The 22,144-nt window shown below is 47.1% G+C and overlaps 1 protein-coding gene across 1 annotated transcript; it reads left to right on the top strand.

Moving 5' to 3' along the window:
* The first annotated feature begins 1,058 nt into the window (after positions 1-1,058).
* On the top strand, positions 1,059-18,036 carry ARR3 (arrestin 3). The gene is made up of 16 exons (XM_035112206.1): positions 1,059-1,075; positions 2,243-2,273; positions 2,870-2,930; positions 3,295-3,339; positions 4,192-4,391; positions 7,302-7,361; positions 7,677-7,744; positions 8,795-8,930; positions 10,241-10,325; positions 10,455-10,527; positions 11,455-11,592; positions 12,544-12,627; positions 13,877-13,900; positions 14,210-14,262; positions 14,716-14,725; positions 17,940-18,036. The coding sequence occupies exons 1-16, from the start codon at positions 1,059-1,061 to the stop codon at positions 18,034-18,036; spliced, it is 1,182 nt and encodes a 393-aa protein (XP_034968097.1).
* Positions 18,037-22,144: the final 4,108 nt, after the last annotated feature.

The raw sequence follows: 22,144 nt of genomic DNA, 5'->3' as shown, positions 1-22,144 counted from the left end.
ACTTATGCTTTAATTCCCAGGTTAAAGTTGGGCAACTCAAATACAGACACAACAGTCCATGTGAAAAGGATCTCAGGGTCTTAGCAGACTACAAACAGCATGAGCCAACTATGTGATGTAACCGTGCTAATGCAGTTCAAGGCTACATCAGCAGAACATTCTACACTTTGGGAGGAATAACCAAATGCACAGCCATAGAATAAGGGGCACCTCTTAGCAAGAGATGAGAAAAGGATCTAGAGGTCTGAGTAGGCCACAAGCTTAGCTTGAGGCAACAGTGTAGTGCAGCAGCAAAAAAAGCTAATGCCATTCTAGGCAGCATCAAAAAAAGTTGAGTGCCCAGATCAAGGGAAGTCATAGTCCTGCTCTCTTTCTCCTTGGTCAGACCTCAATTGAAGTCCTGTGTCCAGTTTTGGGCACCACAATTTAAGAAGGATTTTGGCCAGCTAGAGGGTGTGCAAAGGAGTGTGACCAAGATGATCAAGGGTCTGGAAACCAAACCTTGTGAGGAACGGTGGAGGGAATTGAGTATGTTCGGCCTGGAGAAGAGAAGATGGAGCCTTCAATATCTGAAGGGCTGTCACATGGAAGATGGAGCAAGCTTGTTTCCTTTTGGTCCAGAGGGGAGGACCCAAAGCAATTGCTTCGAAGGACAAGAAAAGTGATTCCGGCTAAAACTTAGGAAGAACTTTCTGGTGGTAAGAAATGTTCAACAGTGGAATGAACAACCTCTGAAGGTGGCAGACTTTTCTTCACTGGAGATTTTAAAGCAGAGGTTGGACGGCTATCTCTAAGGGATTATTGAGCTGTGATTCCTGCATTGCAGGGGGTTGAACTAGATGACCCTTGGGGTCCCTTCCAACTCTACATTTCTATGATTCCTTAACGTAGGACTCTGCGGACAGGGAAGCAGGATGCAAGTGGAGGAGGCAAATCCTTTTTTTTGTCTTGTGGCACTAAAAAGGCTAAGGGCAATCCTTCCTTTGCCATACAGCTAACTTAGCCTTTCGATTTCTTCCACAGTTCTGCTTCTGCTGCTTCTGCTACACTAATTGGATATGGCTGATGGGTCAAAGTAAGTCAACTTTTGCCTGCTAGATGTGAAAAGACCAAGCTCATTTGGGCTCATTTTCACCCCATCAGACTCACCTTGGACCCAGTAGGATGGTGGAGGGGGTGCCCCAACTTGGATCTCACCTATGTTTAGCTTTTCGCCCAGGAGAAGATCCCAGGCTCAGTCCCTACCGGCATTTCCAGGGGGGGCTCGGAGAGACTACCCCCCTGAAGCCCTGAATTGCTCCTGCCAGTCAATGTAGACAACACTAAGGCACATGTAGCGATGGGTCTGACTCACAGAAAGAAGGCAGCTTCCGGTGTTGCTCTTTCAGTCAGGCCTTTTACACTGAGCCATGAGGACTGGAATCTTATGTCATTTTGAAGGAGAGGACTGTCGCTCAGTGGGAAAAAGAATTCCCAGGCAGGCCTAAGAAAATCCTTGGCCTGAAACTTTGGAGAGCCATTGCTGCCGGTCAGTGCAGACAATATTGAACCAGGTGGAGCAATAGTCTGACTCACTATGTCAGCTTCCCAGGGGGACTTGCATGCAGAAGGCCCGAGGTTCAATCCCTGATGGCATCTCCAGGGAGGATTAGGAGAGGACCCTGTCTGAAACCCTGGAGAGGAGCTGCCGATCAGTGTAGACAATAGTGAGCTAGATGGACCAATGGTCTGTTTCAGTGTAAGGCAGCTTCCTATGTCCTTTTTCTAAATAAAGAAAAACCATTAATTAATTTATGCTATTCATCTTGAGCAAACATTTCTCAAGAAATCCCATGCAAACATACACATGCCTACATGCTCAGAGTATGTATTTCGGCAATCTCCAAACAAATGCACCCTATTGCACTCACACACATTTTTCTGGCCACAGAACCTCAGGGTTGCAAGGACTCCAGAGGGCCATCTAGTCCAACCTCTGTTTGCTAGGTTTCATTTAAAATCAGGCAGACAAAAATGGTGTTGCAGCGGGTTGAGCTAGATGACCCCTTCCAACTCTTTACTTCTAGGACTTCTAGAACCGTTGTTCTACCAAGGAAGTTGGTCTTCTGCTGTCTCCTTTCTGCTCATTAGCTTTAGCCTAAATATCTTGATTAGATAAATATATGCAGCACAGTACTTAATGGAATACTATATTTCAAAAAATGGTTTGAGTTTATTCCCTTCCCTATACTTTTGTTGGCAGAGTGTACAAGAAGACCTGCCCCAATGGAAAGGTAAGATCACCGTGTAAATATATATTATTTTATTCTTGCATTGCAGGGGGTTGGACTAGGTGACCGTTGGGTCTCTTCCGACCAGGGGTGCCAACTTGAATAAAATATTGTGGGGGGCCCAGGCGAGCCCCACCCCACCCCGTATAATCGATCACATGACACAGTGCCCACACACCATTTGAATGGGAATGCTCATCAACTTTGCAGGAGCCTGGCCCTCTCAAATATTTTATAGTGGGGGCTAAGGCCCCCATGGCCCCTAGGAGTTGGCTCCTATGCTTCCAACTCTCTGATTCTGAAATTGATGTGCCATAAACAAATATTTGCGCTTTGGAAGTCTTGGTAGGAGCCCTCTTGGTAGCATCACCACCCTCAGATCCTGGGGGGGGGGCTTCTCTGTGTGGCCCCTGAGTCCCACCCCCAAGGAGTACATCAGGCATCTTCATTGCACAGCTTCTGGAGGATGCTAAAGACACACTTCTTTGCCCTTGAGGTGTATGTTTTTAGGACCTGCCTTATTTTGATGGCTGTAAGATGCCATAAGACTAAATTTGCTAGCAGATCAAACACTTTCCTCCCTCCTCCTGCCCATCTAGCTATCCATCTACCTGGGGAAACGAGATTTTGTGGACCATGTGGAATCTGTGGAACCTGTCGGTGAGTGGTTTTCTTTCTATCCCCTTGAGTCATCTGGATTTCAGCTGGAAAGATGGTGGCTGATGACATTGCCTGTTTACCTGATGACTTGGGGGAGGGCATTAAGCTCCACTTGAGTACCCATCTGTCAGGGCTTTTAAAAGCTGTGATTCCTGCATTGCAGGCATGTACATGGCCCTTGGTTCCCTTCCCAATCTACAATTCTATTGCTTGTAGATCATAGAATTCTTGCCTTGTACAAGGTTGGGGTACAAGCCCCTGGGGTCCCCTTCAACTCTACAATTCTATGATTCTACAATCTACCACCTCCATAATGGCTCTCTTCCTCCTTCTTGATCCGATTCTCTTTTACATGTATTTGCAGATGGGATTGTCTTGGTTGACCCAGAGTACCTGAAAGACCGGAAAGGTAATTTTCTCATTGTCTTGTTTTTCCAATTTTATAGGCTTGGGATGGATACAACAATTTTGTAACAGTTTTCATTGCAAACACATGAATATTTGGGAGAGACTTTATCCCAGAAATCACTGGCTTAGTTCAAGGCAACTCTGCTCAGCCATGAAACCACCTCTTCCTCCATCCCACCCTTATTGCCTCTGGTGCTATTTAGAAGCTTAGAGTGGGCAAAATGATACAAATATCAGGCTTGCTGTCTGCTGCTCTAGTAGGGAGGACCCAAATCAATAGCTTCAAGTGTCAGGAAAGGAGATTCCAACTCAACATCAGGAAAAGCTTTCTGACAGTAAGAGCCATTTGACAGTGGAACAGACTCCCCTGTATGGTGGTGGGCTCTCCCTTCATTGCAGGTTTTAAACTGAGGTTGGATTCCCTTTGGGTGCCAGAGATTCTTGTAGCTCTGATTCCTGCATTGCAGGAGGTTGGACTAGATGACTCCCGGGGTCCCTTCCAACTCTACAATTCTGTACTTCTTCCTCTGTTAGATTGGATGGTTAATCTTCAAACGAAAACATACACACACATAGCACATTAGACCTGCTCCTGTACATAGCTGTCAAGTTCTCCCTTTTTTTAAAGGGAAATTCCCTTATGCTGAATAGGCTTCCTCATGAGAAAAGGTAAAACTTGACAGCTATGCTCCTGTACGAGTCCTGTTCTAGATTTAATTTACAATCTGAATTCAGAAACTTTCTCCAAACTAACCATCATCTTCTCCCCCCCAACTGCTCCCCCCTCAACTCCCATCTCCCCATGTCTTCCTTCTCTTTTCCTCTCCCCATCCTGCTGCCCCCTCCCCCACAGTGTATGTGACACTGACCTGTGCATTCCGCTATGGCCGCGACGACCTGGACGTTATTGGGCTCACCTTCCGGAAGGACATCTATGTCCTCACTGCCCAGATGTTCCCTCCTGTGCCTGACCAGGTCCCCAAGACGCTCACTCCTTTGCAGGAAAAGCTGATGAAAAAGCTGGGGGAACATGCTTACCCTTTCACCTTTGAGGTACTCAGTTCAGATGATGCATCTTCCTCTTCCCCATGCAAGACCCCCCCATCTTTCCCCATCAAGGGAGTCATTGTTTTTATATCCTAAAAACATGATTATATGTATACATAAAAACTTAAGAAGAGCATTGCTGGGTCAGGCCAAAAGGGGCCCACCTGGTCTAGCAACCTGTTCTCAAAGTGGCCTCTTTTGGGAAACCAGCACTGCCTCTTAGGCTAACAAACCTCTCCTCACAGGGTTGTTGTGAGAAGGGCGGAGAGCCATATATGCCAACATGGGTTCCTTGGGAGGAAAGGTGAATGTGGGAAGAGCCCTGCTGGGTCAGGTCAAGGGCCCACCTAGATTCCAGCCTCCTCTTCTCACAGTGGCCAACCAGATGCCCCAAAGAGTAACTCACAAGCAGGCCCTGAGCACAAGAGCCCTCTCCCCTCCTAGGGTTTCCAGCAACTGGCATTCAGAAGCATTGCTACCTCCAACTGTGGTGGCAGAGCATAGCCATCGTAGCTAATTGCCATCAATAGCCCTCCATGAATTTGTCCAATCCAGGTTGGTGGCCATCGCTGTCACCTGCAGGAGGAAATTCCTTGCTTTAATCTGTCCTGAAACTTCCAACATTCAGCTTCATTGGGTGTCCACTGGGTGTCTAGGGAGAATAACTTTTCTCCACCCACTTTCTCCATGCCATGTACCATTTTATAAATTTAATTTCTCAGATGAAAACAGGCAAAGCTGCAGGCCCCGATGCCGTCCCGTCTGAACTAATCAAAGCCAAGCCAGACTGGTGGGACCCGATTCTAACGGAACTATTCACTGTGGTGGATAGTACTGTAATTATGCCTGACTCATGGCAGAAATCCATAATTATTCCAATCTTCAAAAAGGGGAACAAAAAGCTGCCGCCTAACTATCAACCAATAAGTCTACTATGAAATATTGGGAAATTGTATGCAAAACATGTATTATCCAAACTAACCACGTGGCTTGACGTGAATATCATCATAGGTCCAGGCAGGGTTTAGGCCCGTGAAATCCATCTTGCGTAACTGTATAGTGTTAGCCCATCTAGCCACCAGGTACACATGGTACCAGAAAGAAGGCCTATACGTGGCCTTTTTAGATCTTAAGGCTGCTTTTGATTCAGTCGATAGGATAGGGGGCTGTTATGGTCCAAACTGGAGTCATTAGGCCTAGATCCTAGGTTACTTTTCCTGATTAAAAAGCTTTACTCAAATAACACCAGTCGTGCAAGAATAATCCCAGGGGACGAGGTGTCAGACCCTGTTGCTATAAATCGAGGCATGAAACAGGGCTGTGTACTCGCTCCCTCTCTCTTTAACCTCTTCTTAAATGACCTTGCCCCATTATTAAAACTGGTGGATGCTCACAGCCCAAAACTAAATGCATCAAAATTTCCCATCCTCCTATATATAGATGACATGATCCTGCTCTCACGGACAATAATTGACTTAAAGCATCTGTTAAATTCCTGTATTGACTATCTGTCCAGAATGAAAATGAGCATGAACTTCAAGAAAAGCAAATTAATGGTTTTCAGGAATTCTCGTAAGAGCTTTAGTTGGGTTTTGGGTGGGAAACGCATCCAGCAGGTATCCGAGTTCAACTATCTGCGGATCACTTTCCATCACAGGCTCTGGTGGTCCTTGCACTGCGCAGCGGCAGTAAATGCCAGTAAGCTGTCTATGCAGGCCATAATGCACTTCTTTGTAACAAGAGGTAACCAACACATCTCTTCTGCCCCTAAGGTTTTTAATGCCAAAGTTAGAGCTCAAGTGCTCTATGGAATTCCAATCTGGATGTCAGGGTTTACCCAGTCAGTGGAGCAAGTGCAGACAGCCTTTCTATTTAAGATTTCCGCTGTCCCACGCTGTGTACCTTATGCAACCTTATGTCCTGAAGGAAGCCAACATAAGCTAGGGACCGTTGCCTGGACAGGTTTTCTCTTATGCTGGCTAAACATTTGCTTTTCAGCAGACAAAGACACTTTACTTAGTGAAGTTCTGTCAGACTCCTTCCCTTCCCCAGGACTACAACTGTTTTGTACAAAGATACGCCAACTTGGGCTTTCAGAGGATCTCCTAGGTGCCGTGGCTTTTCCATTTGCCAAAGCCATGTTAAAAACTAGGTTATGGGACATAGAGCGTCAGGAACTAATTTCAGCTGCGGAAAAAACATGCTCCCTTTTTTATTTTCGACTCTCTTGGGCTGGAATTTAACCCCAATTATTTACAATTTTTGTTTAACCCACAAGAAAGAAGGGATTTTTCACTGGCTAGGTTCAATTCTAATCCCCCTAACCTCCTCTGGGGTAGGTTCGTGGGGATGGCAGAAGGAGATAGGATCTGCCCACCTGGTGGAAACTCTAGCTCACATGGTCCTCAAATGTAAAATGCATCATGATCTCCACCAACCCACAGAGGTGAAATAGATTGCTGCCCCTCTTCCCTTTGGCAAGTGACTGTACTGATGATATGGCGACAAGATTGTCCTGGCCTGTTTACTTTGAATGTTTGTAAGTGATGCCAATAAAGGTTTTTATACTGATACTGATACATTTTATAAACATCAATCATGTCCCCTCTTACTTGCCTTTTCTCCAAACTGAAAGGTCCCAAACACTGCCACCTTTCCTCATAGGGGAGTCACTCCACCCCTTTGATCAGCTGAGTTACCCTCTTTTGTACCCTTTCCAACTCTACAACCTCCTTTTTGAGGAGAGGCAACCAGGGTTGTACACAGTATATTCCAAATGTGGAATATTCCAAATGTGGACTGTAATCCTTGTACTGCCCAACAAGTCATTTGGGACAAGCAGTTCCAGAAAATAACGGCTTTTTAGAAAAGCGTAGACATTAAAAGGGAATAAAATATTATTTATTTTCTCTCTAGATGGCAACCAACCTCCCTTGTTCTGTCACCCTCCAGCCAGGACCAGATGATGCTGGAAAGGTGAGTTGTGTCCAAAAGCATCCAAGAAACCTGGAAAGCAAATGGAAATTAAAGCATATCTTTATTTAGCTGTGATACCTGCACTTCAGGGGGTTGGACTAGATAACCCTCAGGGATCCCTTCCAACTGTACGAACCTATGGTTCTATGAACCCTTTTCTATGAACCCCAATGGGATGGCTTTCTGTCCTCAAAACCATGAGCCTTTAAAGGCACTTCAGGACTTAGTTGTGTTTGTATCAAGAATTGCAAATAGTAGTCCAGAGGCATGACCCACCCTTAACACCTAACCAACTTTCTTCTGCATTTTCCTCAGTCTTGTGGGGTCGACTTTGAGGTCAAAGGATTCTGTGCTGAAAACCTGGAGGAGAAAATTCACAAGAGGTAACCCCAGCATAAGTTTGAACAGTTATTCATTTATTCAAAGCATTTTTAGTTTGCTCTTCAGCTGAAAATAAATGATGCAAAGAACAGAATGATTGGCTGGAGGGCCATTTAGCTGGGGTACCTGCATTGCAGGGGTTGGATCAGAGGACCCTCGGTGTCCCTTCCAACACTGCAGTTCTATGATTCTAGGAAAAGGCTCTGAGATCCACTTATGTAAAATCAACAAGGAAAATAAGACAGTTTGCAATCTATTATTATAATCTATTACTATTATTATTCATTGCATTTATATCCCAACTTTTTCTCCAAGGAGCTCAAGGTTGCATCCATAGTTCTCCTCCCTGCCCTGTCCCCTCCCCCATTTTTTGCTCACAACAACCCTATGAGGTAGATGAAGCTGAAAGACAGTGGCTGACTCCCAGATCCTTATCTGACACACTAGCCACAGGACCGTCTTGAGCAGATCGTGCGCCCTGGTGCTGAGGGGCGGAGATCGCTCCGCCGCCCGCCCCGCCCTCGCAGGGCGCAATTGGTTTCCGTGCGGCTTCGCCGCGCGGCGCCCTCCTTGCCAGGCCGGCGCCCAGCTTACCAGCCCCGCGCCATGGTGCACTGCGCCACCGGGGGTCTGCGAAGAGCCGGCCCTGACTAGCCACTCCACCATGATGATTCTCTAGCAATATAGATTATATATATTTATTTGTTTTATACATTACTCATATGTTAGGAACCTTTGCTGGAAGCCACAGGAAAGGAGAATTGCTCTTGTGCTTGGATCCTGTTTGGAGGCTTCCCACCGGGGCATCTGGTCAACCCCTTTTGGCCTGATCTTTGGCCTCTTCTTAATTTTCTACTGAACTTGGAGAGAGGATTTATGGAATTGATGAAAGCACCTGCCTCCCACTGGCTTCTTCTTGGAAGAGCTGAATGCAGTTTCTGCATTGCAGAGAGTTGGCTTACCGGTAGATGGCGCTTGGAGTCTCTTCCAGCTCTGCAGTTTTATGGAGGACTTAAATGCCTCTCTCGATAACACACGTCTTCTCTGTGCAGAAATTCGGTGAGGCTGGTGATTCGGAAGGTCCAGTTTGCACCTGCCCAGACAGGCCCAGCCCCAAAGTCGGAGACGACCAGGCAGTTCATGATGTCAGATAAGCCTTTGCACCTGGAGGCCTCTCTAGATAAGGAGGTGGGTGTTGCGTGTTGGCCTTTTAAGGCATTCTCTCCCCTCCAGCAAGTGTCTCTGCTCCAGAGGGCCTCTGGCTTGCCCCACGCTTAGTGAGACATTATTGACCCTTAAAGTGAGCCAACAATGTGGAGCAGCAGCAAAAACAAACCAAAACCTAATGCAGTTCTAAGCTGCATCAACAGAGGTCTAGACCAGGCATCCCCAAACTTCGGCCCTCCAGATGTTTTGGACTACAATTCCCATCTTCCCCAACCACTGGTCCTGTTAGCTAGGGATCATGGGAGTTGTAGGCCAAAACACCTGGAGGGCCACAGTTTGGGGATGCCTAGTCTAGACCAAGGGAAGTCATATAGTACCTTCAACTTCTACAAGTCCATTGCTTAACCACACCTTGATTTGCAGTCAGTTCATCTGGCCAAACTTGTGGCCTTTCTGATCAATTTTGCCATTAAAAAAAATTATTTCATCAAATTTATACACCTCTGGGGTGTTTTTTTTAAAAACAACAACAACACCCTTTAGAGCAGTTCATGAAAAAGATAAAACAATGGATTTTGATCAGTAAAACAACTCTGTAAAACATTCAGAAGATAAAACCAGCAATTAAATAAAAACAGATTAAAGCAGACACCAACATTCTAAACATGTGCATGGGCTTGCTTAAGCAAAACGGTTTTTAGCAGGTGCTGAAAAGAGTACAGTGAAGGTGCCTGCATGATGTCAATAGGCAGGGAGTTCCAGAGTTAAAGTGCTGCCACACTAAAAGACCAATGTCTTACAAATGAAGAACAGGGATTAGGTGGCACCTCTAACGGTGCCAATTATGCAGAAAGCAGGCACCCCCAACCTTCGACCCTCCACATGTTTTGGACTACAATTCCCATAATCCCTGACAACTGGTTCTGTTAGTTAGGGATCATGGGAATTGTAGGCCAAAACATCTGGAGGGCCGCAGGTTGGGGATGCCTGAAGTAAAGTGATATTGCAGGTAAACTGATTCCATGCTATTAAGGGCTTTGCACATTAATAGCAACACCTTGAACTTGGCCCCATAGCAAACGAGCAGCCAGTGCAGATCTCTGAGAACAGGGGTTATATTCTGACAAGCCCTTGCTCTCATAAGCAATTGTATTGCTGCATTCCGCAATGACTTTAGCTTCCAGATCAGTGCAGTAACCCAGTCATCGCAAGATGTAGTATGCGAAATGGTGCAAAAGATGGTTCCGGAAATAGTTGTGAGTCCAGGAGAAGTTTGGGATTTCCTTCCCTTCTTTTTCTCCTTCTTCAGCAACAATCCCCTGCCATTTCAGGTTTATTACCACGGAGATCCAATTGGCGTTAATGTCAACATCAACAACACCACCAACAAGATTGTGAAGAAGATCAAAATAACAGGTAAGGAAACCTATAGGACCCTGCTTTGCAGGGGGTTGGACTAGATGACCATTGGGGTCACCTTCCAACTCTACAATTCTATGATTCTATGTTATCACCTCAATAATTTCTCTCTCTCTCACTGTTTAGTTGAGCAAGTCACAGATGTGGTTCTATATTCGCTGGACAAATACACCAAGGCTGTCTGTACAGAGGAGTTCATGTAAGCACACAGATATCTAACCAGACCACTGTGTCTTTGCACAGATGTCTTCAACTTGTTCAAGGTCTTGGATCTTCGTGAGAAAAATCTGGATCAGTGTCAGTTCCCCCCCCCCCAAAAGAATTAATGATGAGGTACAGAGGCAGGCAGTCTCTTCTGCCCTGGGACCATTTTCATATCCATTGTGAAAATGCTAACTTTTATCAGAAATGTCTGAGGAGTTCAACTTTTCCTGTGTTTAATTTGTGTAGTTACACATGGACATGAGTCTAACACTTCACTCCACATAATTACGTTCCTGTAGATGAGCCTACCTTGCAAGAGGGTTGTACTAGAGCTGTGTGCAAAATGAGCTCTTGAAATTCTCCACCCTGATTATTATTTTTGCTTGATAGAAAAATTCTTCTACTTCTTCTTGGGGATGGGTCTCATTGTTCAGAATGTGGGATGGAAGGACACGCCAATTTGAATTTTCCCCAACTCTCATTTCCCCCCAATCTGAAATCTGACTTTCTGTATTTAAATACAGTGGTACCTCAGTTAAGAACAAACTCCGCAAAACCGGAAGTAGTGTCCTGGTTTGCGAACTTTACCTCAGTCTAAGAATGGAATCTGAATGGTGGAAAAGCACCGGCGGCGGGAGGCCTCATTAGGGAAAGCGCACCTCGGTTTAAGAACGGATTCGGTTTAAGAACATACTTCTGGAATAGATAAGTTCGTAAACTGAGGTACTACTGTAATAATAAAAAAATCCTTAGGTGTGATTCCTCCATTCCTACATTTTCAGGGGTTGGACTAGATGACCCTTAGGGATCCTTTCCAACTCTACAGTTCTATGATTCCATGATTCTAAGATTCTTGAGGTGTGTGGTTTTAAATTGAGGCAAGGTGGGCTTCTTAATCACCTCCATTGCTGTCCTTCTGCAGGGAGAACGTGGCTGCCAACTCCACCTTCTCCAAAAAATACAGCATCACCCCCAGCTTGAGCAACAACCGGGAGAAGAGGGGTCTGGCCCTGGATGGGAAGCTCAAGCATGAGGACACTAACCTGGCCTCCACCACTGTGTAAGTCCTGTAATACCCTCAGGAGCATACTGGAGGCCGGAGATGGGCAGGGAACAGAGAGATTTCTTCTGTGTGTTGCCCATTCTCTGCAGTGTGAGGTTGTCACCAACCTTTTGAGGCCCAGAGAAACACTTGTGTGGTGGTTAGAGTGCCTGACAAGGGCCTGGGAGAGTACCAGAGTTCAAATCCTCACTTGGCCATGCAGCTCACTTAGGCATCCTTAGGGAGGGCAGTCACTGCCTCTGAGCCCAGCTTACCTCACAGGGTTGTTGTAGGGGGAATTAAATGAAATTGGGGAGAACTATGGTTTCCACCTTGAGTTCCTTAGAGAAAAAGGCGGAATAGAAATTCAACAGATAAATAAATAAATACAAAATATTGGTCAACAAATGCTTCTTCCAAGCCACATTTCAGCACACAGAGGGGCAGGGCCATGAGAGCTCCTTGAAAGGCCTCTGCAGATGCACCCGTGGGCGCCACATTGATAAACCATGCTCTTGATGACCACCAACCTGGACGGCTTCAAAAGAGGCGTGTACTAATTCATGGGAAAATGGTATCTGAAGAAGTGTGCATGCACACGAAAGCACATACCAATGACAAACTTCGTTGGTCTCTAAGGTGCTACTGGAAGGAATTTTTTAAAAAAATTTGTTTCATGGGAAAAGGGCTACTGTGATGTTACTAGCCACAATAGCTATGTTCTACCTCTATCACTGGAGGAATAATTTTTTTCTGGATTCAAGTTGCAGGAAGCCACAGGAGGGGAGAGTTGCTCTTGTGCTCGGATCCTGCTTGTGGGTTTCCCATAGTGGGCATCTGTTCCCCACTGTGAGAAGACAGTGCTGGATTAGATGGGCCAGTGGCTTGATCCTCCAGTCTCTTCTTATGTTCTGATGTTCTTGCCTATGAGGACTTCTGTTTGAATGTCTCCTGTTTTCTCTCCCTTAGTCTGAGACCTGGGATGGACAAGGAGGTTCTTGGGATCCTGGTTTCCTACACAGTGAAAGTCAACCTGATGGTATCCAGAGGAGGGTGAGGATGTTTTCTATGGGCAGGGAACTATCATTTCTGGGTTATGTTGCCTTGTTATTCTGTCCTGCTCAGTCTTGGCCTAGCCTGGTCAGGGTGAATTTGTTTTGGAAATTATTTTATTTCCTCCCTCCCTTTGGGAAGGTTGCATTTCTGAAGAGATATGAGGATGCACCCTATAAAGGACACATTTTATTGGCTCAACCCTGTAAGGAAAGGCTGCAGCATAGGTACCACTACAGCGGGAAGGTAAGCGGCGTTTCCATGTGCTGCTCTGGTTCGCCAGAAGCGGCTTTGTCATGCTGGCCACATGACCTGGAAGCTGTACGCAGGCTCCCTCAGCCAATAACACCGCAACCCCAGAGTCGGTCATGACTGGGCCTAATGGTCAGGGGTCCCTTTACCTTTAGTTTATAGATAATGTGAGTGAGAGGCAATATGATGTAAGTTTATAGAAATATGGCTGGCATGGAGGAGGCAGAGAGAGAAAAGTTTTTGTCCTTCTCTCAAAGCACCAGAACTCGTGACATCCGGTGAAGCCAAATGCTGCAAGATTCAGGGCAGACTAAATAAAGTTCTTCTTAGTTAAACTCCCACAGGAGGCAGTGCTGGCCACCAACTTGGATGGCTTTAAAAGAGGATTAGAGTGACCAAGTCATGGCAGAAGAAAAGGGCTATTGATGGCTACTGGTCATAATGGCTATGCTCTTCCTCAACAGCTGGAAACAGCAATGCAGTGGCGGATTTGGGGGTCTCAAATTTCAGCAGTGCCCTGTGCAACACCAAAATTCAGTACCCCTCCCCTTTTCACACTCCATTATAAATAATAGGTGCGGGACCCCTGAGGCTGTGCCCAGTGCAACCTAACCAGTCACACTCCCTTAAACCTGCCTCTGCAGCAATGCTTCTGAATGTGAGTTGCTGGAAATCACAGGAGGGAAGAAGGCCCTTGTGTTCAGATCCTGTTTGCCGGTTGCTCATTTGGGCATCCGGTTGACCACTGTGAGAAGAGGATGCTCTTCTGTGTCTCTTGAAGTCTACATAGGTCCAAATGATAGATCCAGGCTCTGTCTTTGGTCTGTGAGTTGACATGAAGCACTAAGCGATGGAAAACTGGAAGCCTAAGGGGCTCCCAACTGACCATCTGAATTGGCCTGGGTGTCCTCACGCTGGGACGGGAGGGATAGCCTTCCCAAGAAATGTTTCCACCTTTGTGCAGCCCTCCACCTTGAATCTCCTCTTCTCTTTGCAGCATCCTGGGAGATCTCACATCAAGGTAAGCCCCAATTTACTGACCATCACCATCACCTCATCTGTGTGTCACTTTCCCACACTGCACTCACCTATCATACCAAACAAACAAACAATCAATCAATCAATCAACAATATTTATAACGATTCGAGGGAGGGAAACGTATTATGAACAATTAGAAATAATCACAGTGTGAACAAATAGCTGTGATTCCTGCACTGCCAGGCATTGCGCTGAATGTCCGTGGAGGCCCCTAGAATTCTCCGATTTTAAGCTTCTGTTTGCTCTCTGAGGCATCTCCCATTCAGTCCTCTGACCTCATCTCTTTTTCAGCGATGTTGGTGTGGAGATGCCTGTTGTCCTGATGCATCCCAAACCTGAAGATGGTGAGTAAAAGGCTTTTTGCAGGAGATATAAACACCATCCCCACAGCTTGGCGTTCTCTAAGAGTCCTTCGGGATGGAAGCACTAAGGACCTATTCCCTGACCTTCCTCCTTCTCCCTAGAACTCTCTTAGACAGGCTGTGTACACACGACCACCTTGAAACACAGCTGGGTTGTCCTTTTTCTTAATGCAGGTGGCTTTGTGGATGGCTAATGTTGCATGTGTACAATTGGGGTCCCTTCCAACTCTATAGTTCTATGATTCTATGATTCCCAGCCCAGTGGTGGGAGCACACTGGTTGCTGAGTAAATGGAAGTGTGTACACAGCCACACATTTTGCACCCATTTCTATTTCAGGTTCTTTAGGAACAATAATAATAATTATCAATGTGACTAATCAGTATACACACCTTTTTTTTATTTTGCCTCCCTCTGATGTGTGAATCGTCAACAGCTACACCAAGGTAAGGAAAAATTAAACATTCCAGGGAGTATGTGTTCAAGAGATACGAAATATCCACGAGTTCTCATATATGTGTGTCTGGAGTTCTTGACTACAGCTAAATGTATTTTGTCTGTGATTTCTGCATTGCAGTGTGTTGGAATAGATGATCCTTGGGTTGGGGAGGCCTTCCAATGCCATTACAGTGGCGCCTCGCTAGACAAAATTAATTCGTTCCAGGACTCAATTTGTCCTACGAAAATTTTGTGTAGCAAGGCACTGTTTCCCATAGGAACGCATTAAAAGTCAATTAATGCGTTCCTATGGGCTCCGGGGGCCTGGCGGCGGCAGCGGTACTTGCTCTCTTGGCTCGGGGAAGGCAGGCAGGCGCTTGTTCTCTTGCCTGCCTGCCTTCCCCGAGCCAAGACAGGTGTGTGCCACCGCCTTGCCCAACAGAGCTGGCATTTGACAGGGCTTCCGAACCCCCGTCAGATGCGGGCTATGTTGGGTGTGTGTGTGTGTGGGGGGAGAGGAACGAAGGAAGAGAAAGCAGCCCTTTCTCTTCCTTCCTTCTCCCCCTGCCACCGGCAGCTTTTCCCCCACCCCGCCCGACACAGCGCGGATCGGAGGAGAAGCCTCCTCCGATCTGCGCTGTGTCAGACGGGGTGAGGGGAAAGTGGGGCTTTTCGCCGGCTGCCTTCCCCAAGCCAAGGGAAAGGCAGCCAGCGAAAACGTCCCTGCACCGGCGCACTTTGGCTCCGGATGACGGGGCCGAAGCACGCCGATGTGGGGGTGTTTTGCCTGCTGCCTTCCCCTTGGCTTGGCCGCCCCCCGCAAAAGCAGGCTTGCTAGCCGCCGTTCCAACAGTGCCTAGCAAGCCCGCCCAGATGAGGGGGGGCTGCTCCCGCCCCCCCCTCACATCAGCAGGCTTGCTAGCTGCTGTTCCAACGGCGCCTAGCAAACCCGTGTCGGGTGGTGGTGGTGGGGAAGCGCAGGATTCTCTGCTTTCCCCCACCACACACTGCCTGGGAATCTGACGAGGCTGGAGAAGCCTCATCCCATCCCCGCCTTGTTGGGCGGTGGGGGGGGGGGAAGTGGAGGATCCGAAAAGCCCCCACTGCGGACTGGCTTGGTGGTGGTGGGGAAGAATCCACTTCTCCCCCCCCCTTCTTCCAGCGGAACACAAAGGGGAACGAGCTGCAGCGCAGGAAGAAGGCAAAGGAAGATCAGCTGAGAGGTGGTGACAGCTGTCAGCGCCTCTCAGCTGATCTTCCTTTGCCTTCTTCCTGTGCTGCAACCCGTTCCCCTTTCGCTAGAGGAATGCCCTGTAGGTTTTGTGATCGGAGGTTTTTATGGCCATGCTTCGCAAGACGAAGCGGCGGCCATAAAAAACCTCGTCTTGCGAGGCAACCTCCGATCGCAAAACCTATTCGTATAGCGGAAAATTCGTCTAACAGGGCATTCGTCTAGCGAGGCACCATTGTATTCTATGATTTTACCACTGGTGTGAATAGTTGCTGTCCTCCTTCTGTATGCATTGAACCTCACCTGACTGCGCAATCTGCATTTCACTGCCACTGGACTCTGAAGATGCCCCAAGACACTTTCTTAGGCTTTGCATGTGGAGGATCTGAAAACTGACGGTTTGCTTTTTCCTTCTTTCCCCTCCCTCCTCTTCCACCCTGCAAACGGCTCATCCTGGATATCTGCACTTATGTGCTCTGCTCTTCCAAGGAGGTAACTAGCTACTCTTATTTACTTCTTTGTGGGGTCACTTAAAAGTAGATCCACCTGAAATGTCACCTCTTTCCCTAAAGACCCTCTTGGGTGCTGAGATTGGCAGAGGGGGCCTTCTTGATAGTTCCCTCCTCCATCAGAGGAGAAGTGGGGGAGTGGCCTGGCAGGTGGAGGGCCTTCTCTGTGGCATCCCCTAAGCGAAAAACTCCCTCCCTACAGAGGTGCATCTGGCACCTTCATTGCACAGCTTCTGGAGGATGGTAGAGATGCACCTCTTTGCCCTAGCTCAGGCATCCCCAAACTGCGTCCCTCCAGATGATTTGGCCTACAACTCCCATGATCCCTAGCTAATAGGGATGATGGGAATTGTAGTCCAAAACATCTGGAGGGCCAAAGTTTGGGGATGCCTGCCCTAGCTCTTGACACTCAAGCTGCATATTTTTAGGACACTCCTTATATTGTTATTGGAAGGTGGTTAAAAACTCTTTTCAACGATGTGTTTTGATTTTAGGATCTTACGGTAAAGGATGGGCAATAAAATAAAATAAAAATATTAATATCTATCATTATTATCAATATTAATTAATATTTTAACAATACAATACAGTGGAACCTCGGTTTACGAATTTTCGGTTTACAAACGCCGCGGACCCATCTGGAACGGATTCATTCACTTTCCATTACTTTCAATGGGAAAGTTCGCTTCAGTTTATGAACGCTTCAGTTTATGAACAGACTCCCGGAACCAATTACACCCATGCTTTGGGTTAAGTACGCTTCAGGTTGAGTACTCCGCGGACCTGTCTGGAACGGATTAATCCACTTTCCATTACTTTCGATGGGAAAGTTCAGTTCAGTTTATGAACCCTTCAGTTTTAAGTACTCCACGGACCGTCTGGACAGATTAATCCACTTTCCATTACTTTCAATGGGAAAGTTCGCTTCAGTTTATGAACAGACTGCCAGGACCAATTGTGTTCATAAACTGAGGTACCACCGTATTATTTATATTACTAAATACAATAATATATTAATAATAATATTTAATAAAGTAATATAAACTAATAATAAAAACAACAAAAGGATCCGGGAAGCTGACAGAGAGAGCCTCTTGGGAACATTAGATGGGGGCTGAGGACCATAGGTGGAATAACAGATCACCACAATTGCAGGGGGGATGACTAGATGGCCCTTGGGGTACCTTCCAAGCTACAGTTCTATGTCCTCAAAGGCAATTGGGGTGGGGAGAGACACGGGCACCAACCTCTGCTCCCACTGGAAGCTTCACCTTTTTCTGGAGGCAGCAATGCTTCTGCATCTCAGTTGCTGGAAACCATGGGGTTTGGGATTTGGGATGTGCTCAGAGCCTACTTGCTGGTGTTCCACCAAAGAGGCATATCTGGCTGGCTTCTTTGAGAACAGGTTGACTGGACTAAGATGAGTCCCTGGCCTGATTCAGGGGCTCTTCCTACATTGTTTCATTCTCTCATTTCTTCCAGCGAGGAAGATATTGTGATCGAGGAATTTGCTCGCCAAAAGCTCAAAGGGGAGAAGGATGACGAGGAAGAGAAGGAAGAAGAAGACAAAGAGAGCTAAGGGCATGACCCACCAGACCACTGCAGAAACCTTAGGCAGCCTTCCCATGTGTCTTCCCCACCTATCCCCACAGAAAAATGTTTTCTCTCTAGAGTACGTATTGCATTTGTGATGTGGTAGTTTTTGCTGAGCTTGCTGCTCTCACCTTTCAAAACAAAACCCCCAAACTGCTGTGGCACCGAGTCCTCAGTCTTGCTGCTCATCCACACTTTTGCTTGACCTGCATTTTGATCATGTCGCGTACTGAAGTCCTTCTTCATGCAGGGAATAGTTAACCTGTGAAAGTCTCTTCCACAGAGGGCAGTGATAGCCACTAACTTGGATGGCTTCGAAAGAGGATTGAACAAATTCATGGAGGAGAATATGGCTGTTGATAGGTACTAGCCATGATGGCTATGCTCTGCCTCCGCAGCTGGAGGCAGATATGGTTCTGAATACCAGTTGCCAGAAGCCACAGGGCTCTTGTGCGTGGATCCTGCTTGCTGCTTTCCCATTGGGGAATCTGGTTGGCCGCTGTGTGGACAGGATACTGGGCTAGGTGGGTCACTGGCCTGGTCTTGCAGGCTCTTCTGATGTTCTTATGATTATATCACGTACCAATTTAATCTCTCAGATCCAAGAGCTTTTTTCATCATTCTGGGCCTTACAAACCCCCAAGCTGACCTGCCGAACCAGATCTTCTGCAGACAAGCTGAGGAGAGGCTTTGCTTAATTCAGCGACGAGTGGGTTTTTGCAAGGCCCAGAACGACCAGAAAAGCTCTCTGACCCAGAATTAACTTTTACACCGTTAAAGGATTCCTACATTGCATGGCTTTGGACTAGATGACTCCTGGAGGTCCCTTTTAGCTCTACAATTCTCTGAGCCTATGATTCTACAATCGGAATGTGGGTCAAGTGAAAGTGTGGCCAAGCCCTCAGACTGCCCATAAAGGATGGAGGTTCCGGGTTTACCCATTGCAACTATTTGCTCTGTTTTTTAAAAAACAATCAAGCAGTGTATAAATTTTATGAAATTAAACACATAAATAAATAAGTTATGTGTGTGGGCATATTTCTTTGTTGTCTAGAGAGCAGGACTGAAACACGTGAGTTGAGATTGCAGTGCCAGATTTTTGAGTAAGTCAATCCTTCACAAATCACAACCACAAAAACATTCATCACTTTATCCTGGTACCTACACATTTTTTTTTAGGAAACAAATTCTAAAGCACATGTAAAGGTATCAAGACATTGGAGCCTCCCCCTGACCCTAGTTTTCTGAAAGAAAAGTTCTTTTCAGAATTTAGAATTCATAGAATCATAGAAACTGTAGAGTTGGAAGGGACCCCAGGGATCATCCAGTCCAATCCCCTGCAATGGAGAAATCAGAGTGAAAAAAATATCTGACCTGGGGCCATCCAACCTCTGCTTAAAAACCTGCAACGAAAAGAAGTCCATAACCTCCTGAGGTCATAGAATCAAAGGACTGTGGGGTTGGAAGTGAGCTCTAAGAATAATCTAGTCAGTGTCCTGCAATTCATGGCTTTAACCAGCCTCTTTTGTTTCAGTCCACAATGGAGTTTTTTCTCTACTATAGCAATAGTTCAGGAACTTTTACCGTTTTGTAACTAAGCAACATTTTAACTGCCTGTGCAACTTTTTTTCTGACTGCTGTATGGAAAAGCACCTGAATCTGACCCTTGGCAAAGTAAACCATTTTATGACTTAACAAATGTGTGGTCTCTTGTCTGCTAGGGTAGTGGAAAAGGCTGGAAAGAGGTTTTAAAAGGGGACATCCTGTATTCCCATGTTTTTCCATGCTGCATGTTTTATAATGTTAGATCTCTGCTGGGGTTCTCTCACCAAAGGGTGTTTGCTCCAAACGTGGGTCTTTGCTTCCAGGATTCCAACAGAATCTTCCAAATGCTGCCCCTCAGCTTATATTAATAATAATAATAATAATACCATGCCCATCTGGTTGTGTTTCCTCAACCATTCTGGGCAGCTTACAGCATATCTAAATACATAATAAAAATAATAATAAAAGCATCAAGCATTAAAAACCTCCTGATACAGGACTGCCTTCAGATGTAATTCTTTATCTCCTTGACATTTGAAGGGAGCGCGTTACACAGCGAGGGCGCCACTACTGAGAAGGCCCTATGCCTGGTTTCCTGTGATTTTGCTTCTCACAGTGGGTGAACCAGCAGGAGACCCTCAGAGGAGGACCTCAGTGTCTGAGCTGAACGATGGAGGTGGAGAGGCTCCTGCCAGTATACTGGGCCGAGGCCATTTAGGGCTTTAAAGGTCAGCACCAACACCCAGGCTCTGGGGGGCAGGGTTGCAAATACTTCCTTGCTCTCCACGGCAACAGCTGGACTCTCTGGGTAGAGAAAGGCCTTCAGCACATTGGGAGCAGTCACCTAAGGATTGCAAAAGCTCTCAAATGTCCACTAGATGGCACCAGTCACCAGTTCTGCAGAGGAGCTGGGTAACCTGCAGAAGCATGGTACTGTATTTCCTTAGACTACTACGTTACAACAAACAAAGATGGTGATCCAGGCAGGCTTGCTGGCTTTTTTTGCCCCTGGAAAGTAACAGGAAACATTGGTGGAGAGTCTTAGTCCACTTTTCAGCGGGAAGGAGGCATTCTCAAAAGCATAAGGGAATAAAGTGCTACAAGCCTAGTGTTGTAAGTTTGTGTGTGCCAAACCTCTTTAATCCCTGGGTCCATCAAGTGCTAAAATTTAATCATACCAGATCAGCTTCCTGGCCAGTGGTTTTCAGCCAGTGTGCCATGGCATCATGGGGTACCTTGAATGATAGTCAGGGTTGCCACAGGCAACTCTGCTCTCTGTCCCTCTTTCCTTCCCTTTCCTTCCCTTCCTCCTCTGATGCCCTCATGTCTCTGCCTCCAAAAGGCTTGCACAGCTGTTTTGTTGCAGCAGCCCTGGCTACAAGCTCCCCAGGAGAATGGTACCCCTGGGGCTGGCCAGGGTTGCTTCCCAGGTCCCTGTGAGGAGGCAACTCTCTTTGGGGCAGGGGGCGCAGCTCGGAGACCAGGGGTGCCAGGCTCTTGTCTGGGTGGTGTTTGGCGTGCAAACCTCTGCACGCTTTCCCACTGTCGACAGATGTCCTTCAGTTCCGTGGAGGACACGTGCTCCTCAACTTCCGCCTCTTCCTCTTCCAAAGGGGTCTGGGTCTCCTCCTGCGCAGCCTCTGCCTGCAGTTCGACCAGCTTCTGGGTGCTCAGCTCCTGGTCTTGGTCGTGCTCCTCCAGCAGCTCGCAAACGTCCACCGCTGTGACCTCAAGGCCAATGTCCCTCCCCAATGAAACAATGTCCTCCAGCACTGTTGTCTCTGGTGCAGGCGCAGAAGCAGCAGTGTCTCTTTTTGCCACACAGTCTGGCCACAGCTTGCGCCAAGCAGAGTTCAGGACTCTCTGGCTGACCCCGTCCCAGGCCGTGACGATCATCCTCACGCAGCTGGCGATGTCGAAGTAGTTCTTCCAGAAATCGTGCAGGGTGAGGTTGGTGGTATCGGTCACCTCGAAGCAGCGCCTGAAAAGCTCCTTGGTGTAGAGCGTTGGTGATGACCTGCTGATCCATTGGCTGCAGAAGTGGGGTGGTGTTAGGCGGCAGGAACATGATCTTGATGAAGCGGAAGTCTGGCAGCAAGTCGTCTTCAAGGCCTGGAGGATGAGCAGGAGCATTGTCCATCAGACAGCACGGCCTTCAGTGGCAGGTCCTTGTCCAGCAGGTACTGCTTGACAGCAGGGCCAAAAACCAGATTGACCCACTCCACAAAGAGTACGCGTGTGACCCAAGCCTTACTGTTGGATCGCCACAGCACTCTCAGCTTGCCTTTGTCGATCTTGTGTTTCTTGAAGGCCTGTGGGTTCTCTGACTGGTACACCAGCATGGGCTTGATCTTCAGGTCACCGCTGGCACAGAAGAGGAGGGTCAGACGGTCCTTCATGGGCTTGTGGCCAGGCAGCTTGGCCTCCTCTTGAGTGAGGAAGGTCCTTTTGGGCACCCTCTTCCAAAACAGCCCGGTCTCGTCACAGTTGAAGACCTGCTGTGGAAGGTAGCCCTGTTCAGCCACGACCTGAAGGAACTCCGGAGCAAA

This window comes from Zootoca vivipara, chromosome Z, assembly GCF_963506605.1.
Source record: "Zootoca vivipara chromosome Z, rZooViv1.1, whole genome shotgun sequence".
Classification (NCBI taxonomy): domain Eukaryota; kingdom Metazoa; phylum Chordata; class Lepidosauria; order Squamata; family Lacertidae; genus Zootoca; species Zootoca vivipara.
This window is presented reverse-complemented; position numbering and strand designations above follow the sequence as displayed.

Bases quoted from the DNA above. Each gene is read 5' to 3' on its own strand.
- ARR3 (XM_035112206.1), top strand. The intron at 10,528-11,454 runs GTAAGCACACAG...GTCCTTCTGCAG, and splicing joins GTCTGTACAGAGGAGTTCAT to GGAGAACGTGGCTGCCAACT. The intron at 13,901-14,209 runs GTAAGCCCCAAT...TCTCTTTTTCAG, and splicing joins CTGGGAGATCTCACATCAAG to CGATGTTGGTGTGGAGATGC.